Below are 17,939 nucleotides of genomic sequence, written 5' to 3'. Positions count from 1 at the left end.
GTTGAGGACAGCAGGAAACCAAAGGGAAAAGTGGATAGGGAATGAGCAGATGGTGCTATGTAAGGCCAGAGTTTCTGGAACGACTCCCAGATGAGATCTGGGGCCAGAGAGCATTCTGAGCGATGGAAAGGAAGAACACAGGGGCTTTTTCCTCTGAGGTTGCTCTGATTCTAGAAGCACATTAACCAAAGACACGCTGGGTGAGAGATTTAGCTTTGACTCTTTAGTTAAATTGATGCAGACCTACCTTTTAATTCTTACCTTAAACTAGGATGGTTTGCCAGTTCTGTGTGAAGACTGTGTGTGTCTATGGCATACCAGATTTTTTCAGAGGCTCTCTTAGTGTGTTTTGGTTTAGATCATAACTGTGATCATGCATTGTGTATGCATTGACTTAGCATAGGAAAAATCAAACATGTGCTTAATAGGCTGACCAAAACCCTCCTGTAGCTGGCTCTGAATGTGTATTTTGGATCCTTTTGAATTTGACAGCACATTTTTCCAAGAGCTCTTCCATATTCAATGTTAAGGCTCCAAAGATTTCATGTCAGGTGTTGTAAGTGCAATATAAATTAGGAAAATCAGCAAAGGTACACCAAGAAGATGCTGTGACATTCTAGTTTTCCTCCATTTTAGACTTTTATTTCTCCATTATTTGGTTGTAAAGGAAAATCATGCATCTATTAATTTTTTATCTTAGATCTCTTAAATGTCACTGACTAGACTGCTCCTGGGTAAATCCCTTCATCTTCCTCAACTTGAGTTTTCCTTTAGGTAAAATAGGAGAGCTGAACTTCCAAGCCTTTGTTCTATATTCTATGACTGTGTGATTACTTCTCTTCATTGCACCCAGAATTATGCAAAATTTTTTTGAGGATATACTTGAAGGCTGTGTTTTAGCTTTTCAACATGTAGTTGCATTTTTTATCTTGGTTCTTCTCCTAAGGGCTCTGAGATATTTACTTCTCCCAACCCCCTGCCATCCCTAACCCAAGCCATATTCCTGATCACTCACCACTCTTACGTGCCACTGCCTTCTAGCTGGTCTGTTTTCACTCACCGTTGCTCTCCTACAATCTAGTTTCCATGAAGCATCTCCATGACCTTTTGAAAGCTAAGTTAGTACATACCTTTCTCCTGCCTAAAACCCTCCAGCAACTTCCCATTGCTCTTGGAAAGAAAAAATCTATTCCTGCCCCAAGGTCTTTGCACTTGCTATTTTCCCTTCTAGGAACATCCTTTTCTCTAGATCCTTGCACGACTGCCTTTTTAAATTTCTTAATGAAAAGCTGCTTTTAAAGCTGTTTGCAGCTTAAACATACCCCTTCACAGAAGCTGTCCCTGACCCTTTTTCTAAAATAATTGCATTCCCTGCTTAATATTTGACATATTAAACGGCTTTTATTATATTTAGAATACATTCCACTTGACATTACCTGGCTATTGATTTTTGTTTTTGTTATTGCCTGTCTCATCCCAGTAGCATATGTGCTTCATGGGATCACAGGCTTTGTTGCCTTGTTCATTGTGTATCCTTAGCATCTAGGGCAGTCTGGCATGTAATAGTTGCTGAAGAAGGATTTGTAGAATAGATGATTGAATGGATGGATGGATGCCACAGAATAGATGAATGAGTAGATAGATCGATGTCACAGGAAGGAAAACTACAGGGCAAGGTTGGAGTCGTATAGCTAATTAGAAGCGGGGCCCAGACTAGAACTTGGATCCCTTTGTGTGTTTCTTCCAGATCATTCTCCACATGCAAGTCTAACTTTGAGATCATTCATTCATTCACTGTTTATTTGTTAATGGTTCTTATTGAGGTCTTGTTATCTTTCCGACACTAGTCTAGATCAATTTTTCTCAAGTAAGGATGATGTTGCTCCCCTGGGAACATTTGCCAATGTCTGCAGACATTTTTGGTTGTTACAAAGGGGTGGGGAGTCTACTGGCAACTAGTGGGTAGAGGCCAGAGATGCTGCTAAACATCCTACAATGTCAGTAGTCAGCACTATTGACATTTTAGGCTACATAATTGTTGTGAGGACAGACTCCTGTAACAATTATGTAGCCTAAAATGTCAATAGTGCTGACTTTGGAATACCTTGTTCTAAATGAAGAGAGATACCTGCTTTTGTGGAGTTTATAGTCTAGCGTGGGGGTACAGATGATAAACCGCACATATCATGCATACAGAAATTGCAGGCTATGTCAAAAAGTGGTTGATGGAAAGAACAAAAAGGTAGAACAGAGTAAGGAGAAATGCTGATAGGTGCCATAGGTTATGATAAACGGTAGGAAGGGCTGTTATTTAATTTTATTTTATCTTATTTTATTTTATTATTTTTGAGACAGAGTGTTTCTCTTGTTGCCCAGGCTGGAGTGCAATGGTGCCATCTCAGCTCACTGCAACTTCTGCCTCCTGGGTTCAAGCAATTCTCCTGCCTCAGCCTCCTGAATAGCTAGGACTACAGGCGTGTGCCACCATGTCTAGCTAATTTTTGTATTTTTAGTAGAGATGGTGTTTCACCATGTTGGCCAGGCTGGTCTCAAACTCCTGACCTCAGGTGATCTAACCGCCTTGGCCTTCCGAAGTGCTGGGATTACAGGTGTGAGGCATCCTGTCCAGCCTAGGGCTGTAATTTTAGCCTCTTTGGGAGGTGAATCAGGAAAAAAATTTTTACTTCTGGAGGCTAAGCTCCATGACCTGGAAATGATCAGTCCTTTGGGTCAGCCCAGTGCTGCAGAGCTTTGGATAATTCAACTTCAGAGATCACTCTCACATTAAAAAAATATATAACCTTCCTGAACCAAGGGACATCTTAGCCTCCAAATAAAAATAGAGCAAACTGCCATGTGCTAGAAATAATTATTATTTTCTGCTCCTTTTCAGGAGTGTTTAAATTCTCTTTCTCAACACCTTCAGTGCTCTATCCTCACTAATGCAGGACAGTGCTAATTTGATGGAATTTTTATTGCTTGTTGTCAGCATCTCACTTTTCTTTCAGAGCAAAAATAGAGTTCAGCCTCTTTCAACAGCACTGTGAGGTTTTTTTTCCCTTGTTGTGCAGAGATTCCTCATCTGTTTAGGCTGATTTCTTAAACCCAACAGAAGTAATTGAATATATTAATGTTCTGGGGAGGTTGTAGTAGTTGATGCTGATAAAACTTGGGTCAATAAAGTGTGTATGTGTGTGTGCATAACACCCTCCACACACCGCTTTCCCATTTATAATAGATCGACTTACAGTTTTTTAACTTCATGATGGGTGTGAAAGTGACATGCATTCAGTTGAAAGCATACTTCAAATTTTGAATTTCGATCTTTTCAGCACTTTATTATAAAATAGGCTTTGGGTTAGATGATTTTGCTCAACTGTAGACTAATGTAAGTGTTTTGAGCACTGTTAAGGTAGGCTAGACTAAAGTAGGATGTTCAGTAGGTTAGATGTATTAAATGCATTTTCAACTTAGGATGTTATTTTTAACTTATTGGGTTTATTGAAATGTAAACCTATTGTAAGTCCAGGAGCATGTACACACACATATATAAATCTACACATGCATATACATATGCAAATATAGATATGCATTTAAGATTTTACTAAAAATTACATTAAAATTGTGGTTTTGGTAATTTGGTAGTCATAAAGAGGTACTTGCTTTCTTGTTTTCTCTCTCTCTTGTTTTTTTTTTTTTTTTTTTTTTTTACCACAATTCTTTACCAAGCATTGGCACCTAGTGGGGACCCAAAAAATGTTTGTTGAATGAATAAACAAATTGCAAAAAGCTGTTTGCAATGACTGGATTCCAACTTATTTTTCCACATTTGCATAAACTGTTTTATGTCATTGAAATACAGCTTGGTAAATATGTAGCATATTGTTATGGAGGTATCATTGTGATATATTTATTAATTTCTGTATCTGTGTTTTTGTTTTTAAAATGATTTCAGGGGTTATAATCTGACTCATAGTACTTCTGAACTCAGGAAGCATAAGACTTTTAGTAGTTAATACTTTTTTCATATGTGTTCAACCTAGGGAGATAATACTAAACTAGAGAATGGATTTCAATAAATGTTCTTGATTTAGATGTATTTAAATTGATACTATTGAAGAAATTATGCACAGTACCCATTTTGTTTTGGGTGCCATTTTATCCTATCGAATAACTCATTGACCAGTTCACTGGATATGTGTTCATTTTTTTTCAGTGCTATTTCTTCACAATCGAGTTTGGCCTTTGCAAGCAAGAAGGGCAACTGCGGGCATATGGAGCAGGACTCCTTTCCTCCATTGGAGAATTAAAGGTATGAAGCTGTGAATGAAAATATCCTTCCCAAACAAACTGGTTCAAGGTCATGGAAAATATTGATTTGTTTGTCTGAACATTTCTACTCACAGGTACCCCATAAATACTTAACATAGAGGATTTGGCACCTCAGATGTGGGTGCTGACCTAACTTTTTGCATTTCTGAAAATGGGTCATGCCTTTCTGGGTTTGTGGTGTGACTCAAATGGATGAGCAGCCATGTGCACATATCAACAGCAATGACAAATGTATGCCCAAATCTTGGTAACAAATGGCTGGCCCAAATTTAGTGCTGAAAAGTGGGCAGTGAGCTAGCAGTGATCCTACTGATTGAAATTTACTTGTGAGTGTGGCTAGGTTACTCTGATTTCTGTCACCTCCCTGGCTCCTTTGGACTCCTCAGCATCTACTTCCTCAATGGGAGTTTGATGTTATTTCAACTTCTTCAAAATTAATGTGCATTAAAACATTTGTGGATATAAACAATTTGGAAAAACAAACCAAATAAGTATATTATCAGACAGGTATCTAATATGTGTAATGATGCCTAAAGAATGCTAATTTTTGCTTTAAAATACAATAAAATGGTCATTTTCTTCAGAAATGTTGAGACCTGGAATATTCTGATAATTGAAATATTCTGGCCATTTAACAATTGCCATTTATACCATGGGGGGATAGCAAGTTTTGGTGAATTTCAAATGCAGTGTGATATACAATCTAGAATAGTACTGAAAATAATTTAATATTTCTTTGACTATTCAGACTAAGGTCAAAATTATGGGTCATTCTTGAGTTTTTATTTTGAGCATTGATTATCCTTATGTAATATAAATGGGAAGTATATAGTTATTGGCACTTTTGGGTCATTTGTATTATTGAAAGATGCAATGTAATTGTAGTTTTAGAGTCTGGTCACTTTATGACTTCATTCATTCATTCAGTCATTCCTCAAACATTTGGTTAAACATCTAGTGCCATGTACTATGGCAGTCACTGGGGATAAAAAGAAAAGTAATAATGATGAAGAATAAGAAGAAAGGATGGGTGTGGTGGCTCATGTCTGTAATTCCAGCACTTTGGGAGGCTGAGGCAAGCATATCACCTGAGGTCAGGAGTTTAGGGTCAGTCTAGCCAACATGGTGAAATCCCATCTTTACAAAAATGTAAAAATTAGCTGGGCATGATGGCTGATGCCTGTAATCCCAGCTACTTGGGAGGCTGAGGTGAGAGAATCACTTGAACCCAGGAGGCAGAGAGGTTGCAGTGAGCCGAGATCGCACCACTGCCCTCTAGCCTAGAGGACAGAGGAGACTCTGTCTCAAAAAAAAAAAAAGAAAAAAAAAAGAAAAATAAAAGAAAAAAGAGTAATGGTAATACCCAGACCAAGCATTTAAATGCTGGTGCTTTAGATGTATTAACCCATGTAATGCTCATAAGAAACCAATGAGATAAGGGATATTATTATCACAGATGAGAAAACTGAGGTGTAAAGACATTAAAAGGAACTTGCCTAACATTACAGTTAATAAGTGTTGAGCTGGGCCCAAATCCCAGCTTTCTAGGCTCTAGGATCAGAGCTCCTAACCACTAGTCTGCAATCCCTGGGATCCCTGCCATGAAAGAGTTTATAGCACATTTTAGTGCAAGAGATAGACAACAAATCATATAACACAAAAAGAAATGTGCCTGGCTCATATTAGGCCATGCCTGAGAAGGCTTCCTCACAAGGGCCCTGCTTGATTCTTGAGGGATGGAAAGGGTAAATAAGGAAAGGATGGAGTATACAGATCTGTCAGTGGAGAGCCACATGTGGACCCTCAAGATTCTAGTTAAAGCTGGTCCATTTGGGACCTTGTATAGAGCTGGAGGAAAGAAAGCTATGAAAAACCTTTTAAAAGTCCTGGTGGTACAGTAGGAGCTTTGCAGGAAGTTTGCAGAAGTCTTTACCAATAATATTTAGAACTAGTCTCCAAGTGACGAAAGAAAAATGTTTTAATATTTGCAAGCAACTTTTGTACAGTCTTTATCGAGATAAACATGGCAATCAAAATGTCCATTGTTTATAAACTGAGAATTTGCCAATATTTTTCAAGGAGAGGCTTCTTGCTGAATTTTGATTCTGCAGCTGAAATTTAGGACAGTTGCAAACATGGAGAGAAGAAAATTATTAAAATTTGGACATTTTAATTAAAAATTGTACAAAAGGGAAAAAATAGAATAAGTATTGCAAACCATCTCTGTGGTCTTGTTTGAAAGGGCAAAAGTTTTAGATTGTACTAATTTTATAACTTACTGGAGCAAAAATGTCCATGCAGGTTGACATCGTTGGTAATTTATAATAGCTTTTGTTCAATCCCAACTTTCCATTTTGTTCAGATTAAAAAAACCATGAAATTACTGTGTTGAAATGTTTTCTTATGGTTTGTAATATTTCTGTAAATTTATTGTGATATTTTAAGCTTTTCCCCCTTTATTTTCCATAGTTGTATTTTAAAAGATTCGGCTCTGTATTATTTGAATCAGTCTGCCGAGAATCCATGTATATATTTGAACTAATGTCATCTTTATAACAGGTACATTTTCAACTTAAGTTTTTACTCCATTATGCACAGTTTGAGATAAATAAATTTTTGAAATATGGACACTGAAAAAAAAAAACCTGGTCCATTTAAAGAAGTGTCTGGGGTTCAACATGACTGGAATAGAGGATAATGTTCAACCTAACAAAAACCTGATGACCTGATGTAATGTGGTAATTTTTTAAAAAACTAAATTCTCAACAAAGAATCCATTTGGTGTTAATCTAAGTGTGGTGGGCAAAGCTCACAGCAATAGCATGATGTCATATCCCCTTAAGACCATGCCCTCTTGAGCGATTCTTGATTTTCCTGAACAAAAGAGTCAGAAAATGATGTAGCTCTTGAGCTGTGTCTATTTACATTCTCCTCAGACGGTTTATAAGTTACACCAGAAATAAAGGAAACAGATCTCTCTCATGTCCCTGACTTTCCACAGGGTCTTCTGGTCTGGTTAATGAGGCATGTGTGGGCAGCGCTAGGTTGAATCTGTTGTTTTTGTTCCTATTGGTGTGGATAGAATCATTTGGAAATGGATATCATCCAGAAATACTTACCAAGAAGGGCAGTGTTCACGGAGTGCCTTCTTGCTCTGGTCCATCACCCCCCGTCATTAGCGTTCTTCCATTCTCAAATTTCAACACCTCAACACCCCTATGATTTCTACGTTGGACCATCTTTACAATTCATAAATACTTTCTATGCAAAATATCTTCGGATTTTTCACAGAGAATACATAACACAAGACGCTTTCCCTATCACCTTTTCTTTCACATTCTCCTTGCCCTGATTGTGAAAGTACCTAGAGACCTCTCAAAGCACTTCTGAGTACTTTTAACCTTTATTTGAATGAAAAAATGATAGTCCTGGACTCATTTAGGAATAACTTTATTAATAGCATTATCATAATTCATGGCTAAACAAGCTTACAGTTTTGAGTGCAGTTACCTTTTGCAGTAAGTATTTTATTCTGTTCCAACTGTAAGTCCCAGCTACTGGAGGGTTTTGGTGTCATCTTTGTAACTTTTTAGATGGAGTTGATGGGGGTTTTGGTGTCATCTTTATAACTTTTACATAAGTAGCCACAATCACCTCTTCTTGAACTGAACACATTCTAAAATTTGTGCTATAAGGGGCTAAATTTTCCTGAGGCATAGATGTTGCTCTTTACAGCTGGCCACTTACTTCAGAGCAGTGTATCTATAGTTCAGATAACTTTCATTTTTTCCTCTTATTTTTTGACAATGCTTATTCTTTCTGAAGACAGAAACAAAATAAGTACGGAAAAGCTTGCAAAAGTTAGCATAAATCTTACAACCATAAACACTACTTTTTCCCCCTCAGCAATGGTTGCTCCTTTCTTATTCTAATTATCTGTTCTATGGTGTACTTACAGGAATGCCAAAAAGTGCATTTGGTGGGGCTTTTCCATACCTTTCATTACTATGGAGAACAATTAATCATGAGTGGAGTTACCTGGAAAACTGACTTTAAAGAAAAGGTTGAAAATAGGATAATTGCCTTACCCACCGTCTAGCTTGTGTCCTTCCTTTCACACTTTTTCTCTTTAACCTGAGTTGATTTAACTATATGTCTCTCATTTTTTGATTTATTATGTGTCTGCTTATTCATTTATTTTGTTCAACAAACACAAAATTGGTGGTCCAAGATTTCAAGAAGTAGAAATGTAGTAGGTAAATTCTAAGAAAGTGATTGATATGGATCTTTGTTGAGCCCAATTCTCTTGAAGAAATGACAGTAAAGTTTGTTCACATTAGGTGGTAAGGAAATGATTGCTAGTCAATGAATTTGCTGAGTCTTATATCAAAAAGTTAACCCATCTCTAAATCAAAAGACAATTTCTATTCCTTTTTCATGAGTAATGGTAATATCTAGATCTTTATATCTTTCAGGCCAGAGACTAGAATTTTTTTTTTTTTTTTTGTGAATACCCTTAGCATCTACCCCATAGTAGTTGCTGACATATTACATATAAATACATCTGTTTTGCTCTTCAGGTTTTGAAAAAACTGATGGTTTAAACAAATTTACATTTTTTTTGGCTTTAGTTTTAGGATATCGTGCATGACAAATTTATTGTGTTGCCTTGAAATAGCTATTAATCAGCATTCTCAGAACAGCTTTATATTTATTAGAAGCATTTGTATTTATTACCACTTGCAGTAACTCTGGGAAGTGATCAGAATTACTGCTAGCCTTCTAAGGGCCTTGGAGTTTCTCTGATGTTATCTGTTTTGTCAGTGGTGTGACTAAACTAAGGACTCACTGCTGCTGAGCTCCCACATGTTTACCCTGTTCAGATGGCTTTCCAGTCCCTTCCTCCTGCTCTTTCTTTTCGTGAAGTTAGCACTGTGGGTAATGACAGAGTAAATGCTGGATGTTGGGAGATGGAAACTGTGTCTTTGGTTTTTGTGGAAGGATTGCTTGAAGACAAAGGTTGTTTCCTCGACCCTGCAGCTTATTCAAATTGATGAAGCCTAATTGTGAATTTAAAAAAGTATAATGCATCATTGCCTAGTTTGGCAATGGAGATACAGATGTCACGTTGTGCTTGTTTAGCAGGATGAGGCTTTGAGGGAGGCTTAAAAATATTATATACACACGTAATGCATTTATACATATAAATGTGTATATATTTGTTGTTTTTTTGATGTGGGAAAAGATTATTGTGGTGTGAGTGTAGGAGTGTTTGCAAATTCTTATTCAGAATCTAGGGCCCAAACTACTCACAAATCTGACTTCACACTTGAGTTTTTTTTCCCCCAACTTTAACCAGTCCTAATATAGACAGTGAGGATCACAGGATTTGCATGTAGAATAGTTGAGATAATAACTGTATCATTGCAAAAGCAGGTGTCTGGGAAGAAGGAAGATTTTAAACTGATGAACCCAGGGAAGGCACTATGATAGTCTAGGACCTGAAAGCCTCAGAGCTGAAGATGTTTCATTCTCTGAGGGTTTCAGACCGCTGAGGGAGAAGGGCTGCACAAATGGTAGAAGGTGTGGCTAAATACATGTGTACACAAAGCATCATCTCTGGACTGAATTAGTGATGATAACTAAATATACCGAGCAATTCCCATGCCAGGCACTTTGCATTTATTACCTTATTTAATTTTGATCACAATCCTAGGTTATAGATACTACTATAAGTATCTCCATTTTCCAGATGAATGCTAAAATGGGCTTACAGAGGTAAAGTAATTTGCCCAAGGACACGCAGTTAGGTAGAGATGGAGTGAGATTTAAACCTCAATTCTTAATTGTAAAAACCTGTGCGTGTGGGTGTGTGTGTGTATATATATATAAAATGTGTGTGTGTGTGTGTGTGTGTGTGTATATATATATATATATATATATAGGTTTTTTTTTTTTTTTGAATTGGAGTCTCACTCTCTCGTCCAGGCTAGAGTGCAGTGGCGCGATCTCAGCTATCTGCAACCTCCACCTCCCTGGTTCAAGCAATTCCCCTGCCTCAGCTTCCTGAGTAGCTGAGATTACAGATGTGTGCCACCATGCCTGGCTAATTTTTACGTATTTTTAGTAGAGATGGGGTTTCACCATGTTGACTGAAGACATGAATTTATAATTACCTTATAGTGTTTTCTACTAATAGTTGGATTCTGAGAAATTTTTGATATTGAAAAGAGATTTTTATATCCAAAAAGATGGAATGGCAAATAAGTCTTAACCTGTGCACTAAAGTCAATGAATGGGTAGAGAAGGGTGGGAAGACTATCCCCAGGCCCAGTGAGACAGGCTGCTGTGGTCAATTTATTGTGGCTCGTGTGGAGAAAGGTAAATGTGGTAGAGTGCTGTGTACTTGCAGGCTTTGTTAAAATTATATTTCAAGAAGAGTCTTAGAATTCATATAGGTCAGTCTCCTCAGTTTATCAAAGATAAGGCTGCAGCCCAACATGGGGTAGTTTCACTCATTTGATATTATATGTCTAGCCTCTGGGGACAGCTACATTTAGAACCCAGGTCTCCTGGTTCCCAGCCCTGTGCCCTTGTCTCTAGCACTATGGGTAAATCCAAAATAGTCCTTTTAGAGAGTGTTCTGATGAGAGAAGGTGACTCTCAAGTATTCCTATACTTTAAAAATGGCTTGAAAGTAAAAGACTGTCAACTAGATTCTGTCAGCATTATAAAGCTTCTCTCTGCAGGAAGTTGGATTAATTCTTGCAAACTTCAGGATATCAGACTGCTAACGTTTCAAGACAGAATCACTGCAGAGTTCCCTAGGGACATCAAGTAGTTTGGTTCAACATTTACGGAGAATCTACTCTGGATGTAGAGAAGAGGGTACAATAGCTGCTCCCCAAAACTGAGGGACTTAGAGAGAGACATGAGAAGCAAACTCAGTCAGACTTCTCTATTGGGCAATAGAAGTTGGAATCAAAGACACTGATGCTATTTTACACCCCTTGGGACACACTGTAGTATTCAGAGATAGGAGACCTCTTGGGCTGCATGGATGTTCCTGGAAATCAGCACACAGTCAGCTCATGGTCAGGTAAATGAGGCCATTTATATGGGTGATCATCACTTATTGTTGGCTTCATTCACTGGCTGCTCCCCCATCTCCAGGCTCTTGTCATTCTCCAGACTAATCCATGGGTACCATTATTATCCCCATGTTCATTAACAGCCAAACAGCAGCACTGGTTCCATACTCCATGGGTGGAAAAGTCTTCAGCAGGTAACCAGCATATCACACGCATAGTAGGCTCCTGAAGGTAGGCTGCAATTTTGAGAACTTAGGACAATTAACTTCCAGTTTTTCCTTTAAATATTACATTGGGCAAGTGTGATCTATATTGCTTAATGGTCTGCCTTAAATTACATATGTGAACCCACTGATTTTTTCTGGAAGTCTGAGGCAGAGCGCCCTTATGCTCTGGGCCTTTTCTTGGTCTACTTTAATCCTTTTTAGCTGTTAAAATGACTAAATAGGCCAGGTACGGTGGCTCATGCCTGTAACCCAGCACTTTGGGAGGCTGAGGCGGGTAGATCACGAGGTCAGGAGATCGAGACCAGCCTGACCAACATAGTGAAACTTCGTCTCAACTAAAAATTCAAAAATTAGACAGGTATGGTGGCTTGTGCCTGTAGTCCCAGCTACTTGGGAGGCCGAGGCAGGAGAATGACTTGAACCCAGGAGGCAGAGGTTGCAGTTAGCTGAGATAGTGCCACTGCACTTCAGCATTGGCAACAGGGTGAGACTCCGTCTCAGAAAAAAAAAAAATGGACTAAGCAAGTATCTGGCTAACCAGTGGAATTGTCACAAGATGATTTTTTTCTAAAACCACACTGATTTCAGTCTGTTATTGCGTACACACATTCTGGAGGCATCCTGTATACATTGTGACTGCTAAGGTTGCTAATGTCTTATAGAAGCATTGGAGACACAGATGAGTTTCTCTTCTTTCTTGTGCTTGTCCTTGATCCAGTGAAATGTCCTTAGCTTAGCAAAGGATGTCCCAAGGGAGCCATGGCTTTAATGCTCTTATAGCCTGTTCTGCTACCATTCTGGCCATGCCCCTGAATGCAGGGATGAGAGAGCAGGAAGATTGAACACACTGAGCCAGCCACTGTCCTTCTTTCTGTATGTACTGATGGATGAAAGGACTATTAGAACAACATAGTATATTAAATGTAACTAGCATGGATGGATGCAAAGAAAGCTAATTCAAATTCTGAAAATCATAGCAAGCCAATAGGAAGCCAATTTTTGCAGAGGAGCAACTGCTTTCATATAGGGACATTTTGTTTCTTGAAACTGTGAATTTGTTTCTAAAATTGTGGACAGAATTATTGGTCATGTGGAACCAAAATCCCTTGATGTTCACTGCACTGCATTGAATCTAGCACAAATGTATTTGTAAGCGTAGTGACCTTCTGCTTATAATGAAGTTGTTCTGTGGGCCAAAAAAATGAGTTCATGCTGAGAGGCCCTCTGCATTCTGTGATTCATGTATGCATTTATCCGGACAACGGAACTTTGCCAGAAAGCAAATCGTACGCAGGGTGCCCTTTCTCTTACATGTCAGTCTTTTGGTTCTCAATTGCATTTTCAAATTTAGGGAACCACAGACTTCTTCATGGAGGGCTGTAAATCATTCCATGCGTTTTGAAATTGTTGGAGGAGTGCACGAAGAATATTGAACAGGAAAGGGTTTTCAGAATTTATCCAGGAAACCTTAGCTGTTAGAGACTGAGAAGTGGAAAAGTACATGGGTGGAATCCAGAGGCTAAAATAGAAAGTGTCTTCAGAATCTTCCAGCCCAAAACTCTTATTTACAGTTGAGGAAATGGAGGTACAGGGAGGTTCGATGATTGCCGAGGTTACACCGTTAGACCTGGACTAAAACCCAGGTTTCCAACTCTCAATTCATGGAGTTTCTACTACTCCTTTTCTCCTCTCTGCCTTTTCCTCCCAACAAATTTACCTCTTAAATTAAGGATAAGAATAAGGAAGAAAATTTCTCAAAATATAGTTCACAACCACTTATGTCGGAGTCACCTTGGATTCCTTTAAAATGAAGATTTCTGGGTTTCATCCAGACCTGCCAAATAAAATTGAGACCTGGATATCTGCATTTTCATAAGCTCCTCAGTGATTCTTACGCATGTTGCATTTTTAGAACCATCAATCTAGGGTCTATAAATAGGCAGGAGGCACATGGCAGGAAATGACCACTAACTTTTAACATCACTGAATTTATCTTGAAAATATAGTCATTCATTGTTCCCTGCTGTTCTTAGTGCCAGTCATGTAGTGAGCTGAACAGAGCTAATGATGGTTCAAAGAGTAATTACCCCAGCTTTCCTGGTTTTCTAATACCTGCTCTTGGCATAACTCTAACTATTAATATTAGCTCTTTTTTTCCTCAAGTGGCAATATTTATCTGCAGTATATTGCTCTGCTGTACTTGGTGGGAGGTAAATGAATGCTTTTGCTTTATAAGTATCCTCAAATATACAGGCCCACTCCAGACTCTGTGGATACACAGTACCTGGCCTCAAAATATCTTGCAATGAGTCAACAAATAGTTTAGTCAGAGCCTCAATTACCTCTCCACGCAGATAATTATTACTTCTGTCATTTAAGTGAAATTTTAGTATATTGCTTATAGCAATAAATTTAAGAGCATATTTATGCTGTCCTTGCTTCTATTCATAGCATAGATTTAAAAATGCATTTCTGTGGGGGTGTAGCTCTGAACTATCCTTCAGTATGAATTTGGAATAAATTAAATAATACCATAATCTCATTTTCTCACACAGTACCTGGTACACTTAAAACAGAACAAAACAAACAAACAAAATCCTAGTGACCAATTTACTCTGCACACAGGAGAGTTCTGTATTTCATGGCAGACTAGTAACCGAGCAGCTCTGTAGGATTACTGAACTATCAAATGTGTTGTAAAAATGTGATGTCATGGCACTTTGGAAGTCTCATTACAGAGTTTAACGGGTTTTGTGGTATATTTTGCAGCATGCCCTTTCTGACAAGGCATGTGTGAAAGCCTTTGACCCAAAGACAACTTGCTTACAGGAATGCCTTATCACCACCTTCCAGGAAGCCTATTTTGTTTCAGAAAGTTTTGAAGAAGCCAAAGAAAAGATGAGGTAAACTTGTTTTTCTCCTACCTAGAGAAAATAACTTTTTATTTTTCTGTCTCTATTCTTTCCTTCTATCTATCTCTTGTACCAATGGGGGTTGATCACATCTCTCTCTCTTTCTGTTTATTCTGCAGGGACTTTGCAAAATCAATTACCCGTCCCTTCTCCGTATACTTCAATCCCTATACACAGAGTATTGAAATTCTGAAAGACACCAGAAGTATTGAAAACGTGGTGCAGGACCTTCGCAGCGACTTGAACACAGTGTGTGATGCCTTAAACAAAATGAATCAGTATCTGGGGATTTGATGCCTGGAACTGATGTTGCCAGTGGAATCTTTTTGGGGCTTAGCAGCAATTCAGTCAATGTCATATTACACAAATAACCTTCCGTGTCATGGCTTGGCAAATAAGCATGCAATTCTGTATATCTATACCATCTTGTAACTTATTGTGTTAATATATAAAACAACATAAGAAACTCAATGGCAGATAACCACTCATTGTATGAAAGAGTGTAATATGTTTAAATGTCTTTAAAAGATCTGACGTTCCTGCTTAGTGTCCTTAAACCAAAATGCATCTATTTAAAATTTGTAACAAATAGCCCTTTTAGGAGTCTATCTTATGCCCTTTTCTTTCTCAGATCTAAGCCTTTCCTCTGTGTTCATTAGATAAAATGAAAAAACAGGGAAACTGTTTCTATTTTCAATAGTATCAGTGTTTTCACAGCATTACTTGAGATAAACCCAGAATTGTAGGAAACTTCCCATCACAATAACAAAAGATTCAATATTCTGTTTCAAAAACTGTTGAGGTAACACAGCAGGTGGAATGATTTTTAGGTTGAGTATTTATACAATGCAAGAAAAGACCTTTTTACAAGTGGAACATGTAGGTTGCATTGACCTTGTAGGACCCGAGTTATGGCAAGCTTCCTGAAGTATTTTGGAGGCTAGTACTTCCAGAAAGAACGTTAGGTACGACTAAACAGTGGGCAATCAATCTTCGGACTATGAATTTTATGCTGGAATAAAGTAAATCATCATGATTAGGTGTTTAAACAATTTTTTTCTGGTCAGAGGAGAATAAAATCTCAGCTATGAAGATCATCTTAGATTTCAGAGATGTGGAAGTTGAGTCACAGAGAAGTTGTGATTTGCCTGAAGCAGCGCAGTTAATTGTGCACTAGCATTCATAGTCCACTGCACTTTCCTTTTGTTTTGCTGATAAATCTGTCTTGGTGCCTGCATGTGTTTCTGTCATCCGAGATGGGAAAGTTCTTTTTGGTATGTGCGTGTGTGTTAGTATGTCACCGGAGATGGAAAATAATGCCTGTCCAAACTAATGTTTATCAGTAAACAGAACTTGGCTTGTGGTCAAGGGTTGCCAACAGTATATATGTTGTTTCCCCTCATAGCTGATATCAGGCCAAATCTATGGAAGGTTTTCCACTTTCCCAAAGTTTTGGCAACTTTGGGTAAACAGTAGTGACACGGCATAAATTTTTGGTGGTCTTTGCAGTAAGAGATGAAATTAAGTAGTTAGGTGAACAAATAGAAAACTGCTGAGAGTGAATGAATTCCTTCAGAGTCCCTCACCAAACATAACCACTGTTCTTCTGATTCTGCATTTGGTAGTACAGAACAGTGGATCGGGGAAGGAGGGGGCAAGAAAAGCTAGAGACGAAAAAAATGACAAAATAGCCATTTAAAATATTTAAAACTTTTAGCAATTTAAAATATTTACTTGAGCAATTTCCAAAGATGTTCTTTTAGAAAGAAATTACACATAATTTCAAACTAATTCATACTTTATATGGAGCCCACTAAGGGTCAGAAATCTTTGGACTAAATATATTCAGGAAGAACATGAGAAAGAGCTAAAAGACACATCAGGGAGAGATCAAACTAAAATGAAAACCCAGAGGTTTGAACATTGGTTGTCTTAACTGTTGAGGATCTTTCCTCTCTGAAACATTTTCAGAACAACTGAATTCTGAGAAATAAATTGGTGGATAGAATGTGAGAATCACAAAATATAAATGCTATTCCAGGTGAAGGGAATAGTGCCTTGAAAAATTATTGGTGGTAGAAAAATGATGAACAAGCTAAATCAAATTTAAAAGATCTAGATAGAACAAGCAGTTATATATTTTGATAGTTTCATGGATCCATAAATATGTAGTTTCTTATATCTTGCTTTGCTAACTCTATATGACCCTGAATAAGTTACTTATAAATTAGAATCCCAAATTATAATCCAGAATAACATATCCCTAACTTTTCAGAAGTGGTTGCTGAATTTTCTCAGAGAAGAAAATTGGCTAAGAAGTGCTCAATATCTGCCTTTGGTGTTGTTTTTATAATTTGGTGTTGCTTTAGACACAAGTCCTAGAGTTCTGTCATACATATATTTTTTTCATTTAAAAAACCCTGCAAGTAGCCATCAAACTTTCCCCTTCTAGCCCCATGAGATTGGAACATCTTAATTAAATATAGTTGAGAGAGAATTATATTTAATTGTAAACAAATTCCCTCAACAAAAATAGCATTTGAGGTGTCTTCTGCATGGCTTGTAGTGGAATCCAATTTTCTAATATGTGCAAAATCTATCTTGTTTCAAAAATAGAAGAGTTGCAAAGTAAATGGGCTTTCCCACAGAGCTTATATAGGTGTCATACAAGGAAGTGGAATTACTTGATTTTTTTAGATTTGTTCTCCATTTGGAATAGCAGTAACCATGGTTTTCCCCCTGTGAAACAATGGAATCATGGTTTTCATTTGTTGTGAGCATTTAACATGCAAATGCCATTACAGCTAATGGTGGGAAAAATCCTATAAAATTTAATAGCCATCATAGGAAAAGTGTTGGCAGAAAAATTCCCTGTAAGGATACAGTGTAACAAAATAATCACAGCCAGATTCTTGTCATATCTGATACCTGCTCAGTGTAACCATTTATCTCAATTATGCTTCATGACTTAAAGCTAAATTAAATAGATCCAAGGGCAATTATAAATTTAAAGACACTTGCTCACTGTCATCTCACTGTGAGTTGTTACTTTATTATCACTTTGCTGCTGACTTCTGTAATCAGCTAATCAGAAATCAACACAAAATTCCTGGCAGGACCAGGTTGCTTATGTGTCACACTTTGCAAAAGATAGCCAAAATATGATTAGTCCAGTTTTATTCTTGAAGCATTTTGCCTATTATGAGTTGGATAACGCATATAGTATATTCTTGAATGTTTATTTTATTTGGCATAATAAGAGCATAATAGACTGTTAATAAATTATACCTTTTAAAAGTGGAAAAATTCAACATTTGGCCTGAATTTTCTTTTCTTTTTTTTTTTTTCACATTAGTGGTGGTAGTTGTGAGACTCGG

The 17,939-nt window shown here is 37.6% G+C and overlaps 1 protein-coding gene across 1 annotated transcript in view; it reads left to right on the top strand.

Annotated features, from left to right (window-relative positions):
• The window catches only part of TPH2 (tryptophan hydroxylase 2), a 94,858-nt gene extending 79,002 nt beyond the window's left edge, over positions 1-15,856 (top strand). Inside the window, exons 9-11 of the mRNA XM_012441250.2 lie at positions 4,217-4,312; positions 14,420-14,553; positions 14,682-15,856. Coding sequence (XP_012296673.2) covers positions 4,217-4,312; positions 14,420-14,553; positions 14,682-14,856 — 405 coding nt within the window. The 3' untranslated portion in view covers positions 14,857-15,856. The remainder of the gene's footprint in view (positions 1-4,216; positions 4,313-14,419; positions 14,554-14,681) is intronic.
• Positions 15,857-17,939: the final 2,083 nt, after the last annotated feature.

The sequence above is a fragment of the Aotus nancymaae genome, unplaced genomic scaffold (assembly GCF_030222135.1).
Source record: "Aotus nancymaae isolate 86718 unplaced genomic scaffold, 86718_ANA_hifiasm-v0.15.2.pri h1tg000016l, whole genome shotgun sequence".
Classification (NCBI taxonomy): domain Eukaryota; kingdom Metazoa; phylum Chordata; class Mammalia; order Primates; family Aotidae; genus Aotus; species Aotus nancymaae.
Note: the sequence above shows the minus strand (reverse complement) of the source record. Positions and strands in the feature narration are given on the sequence as shown.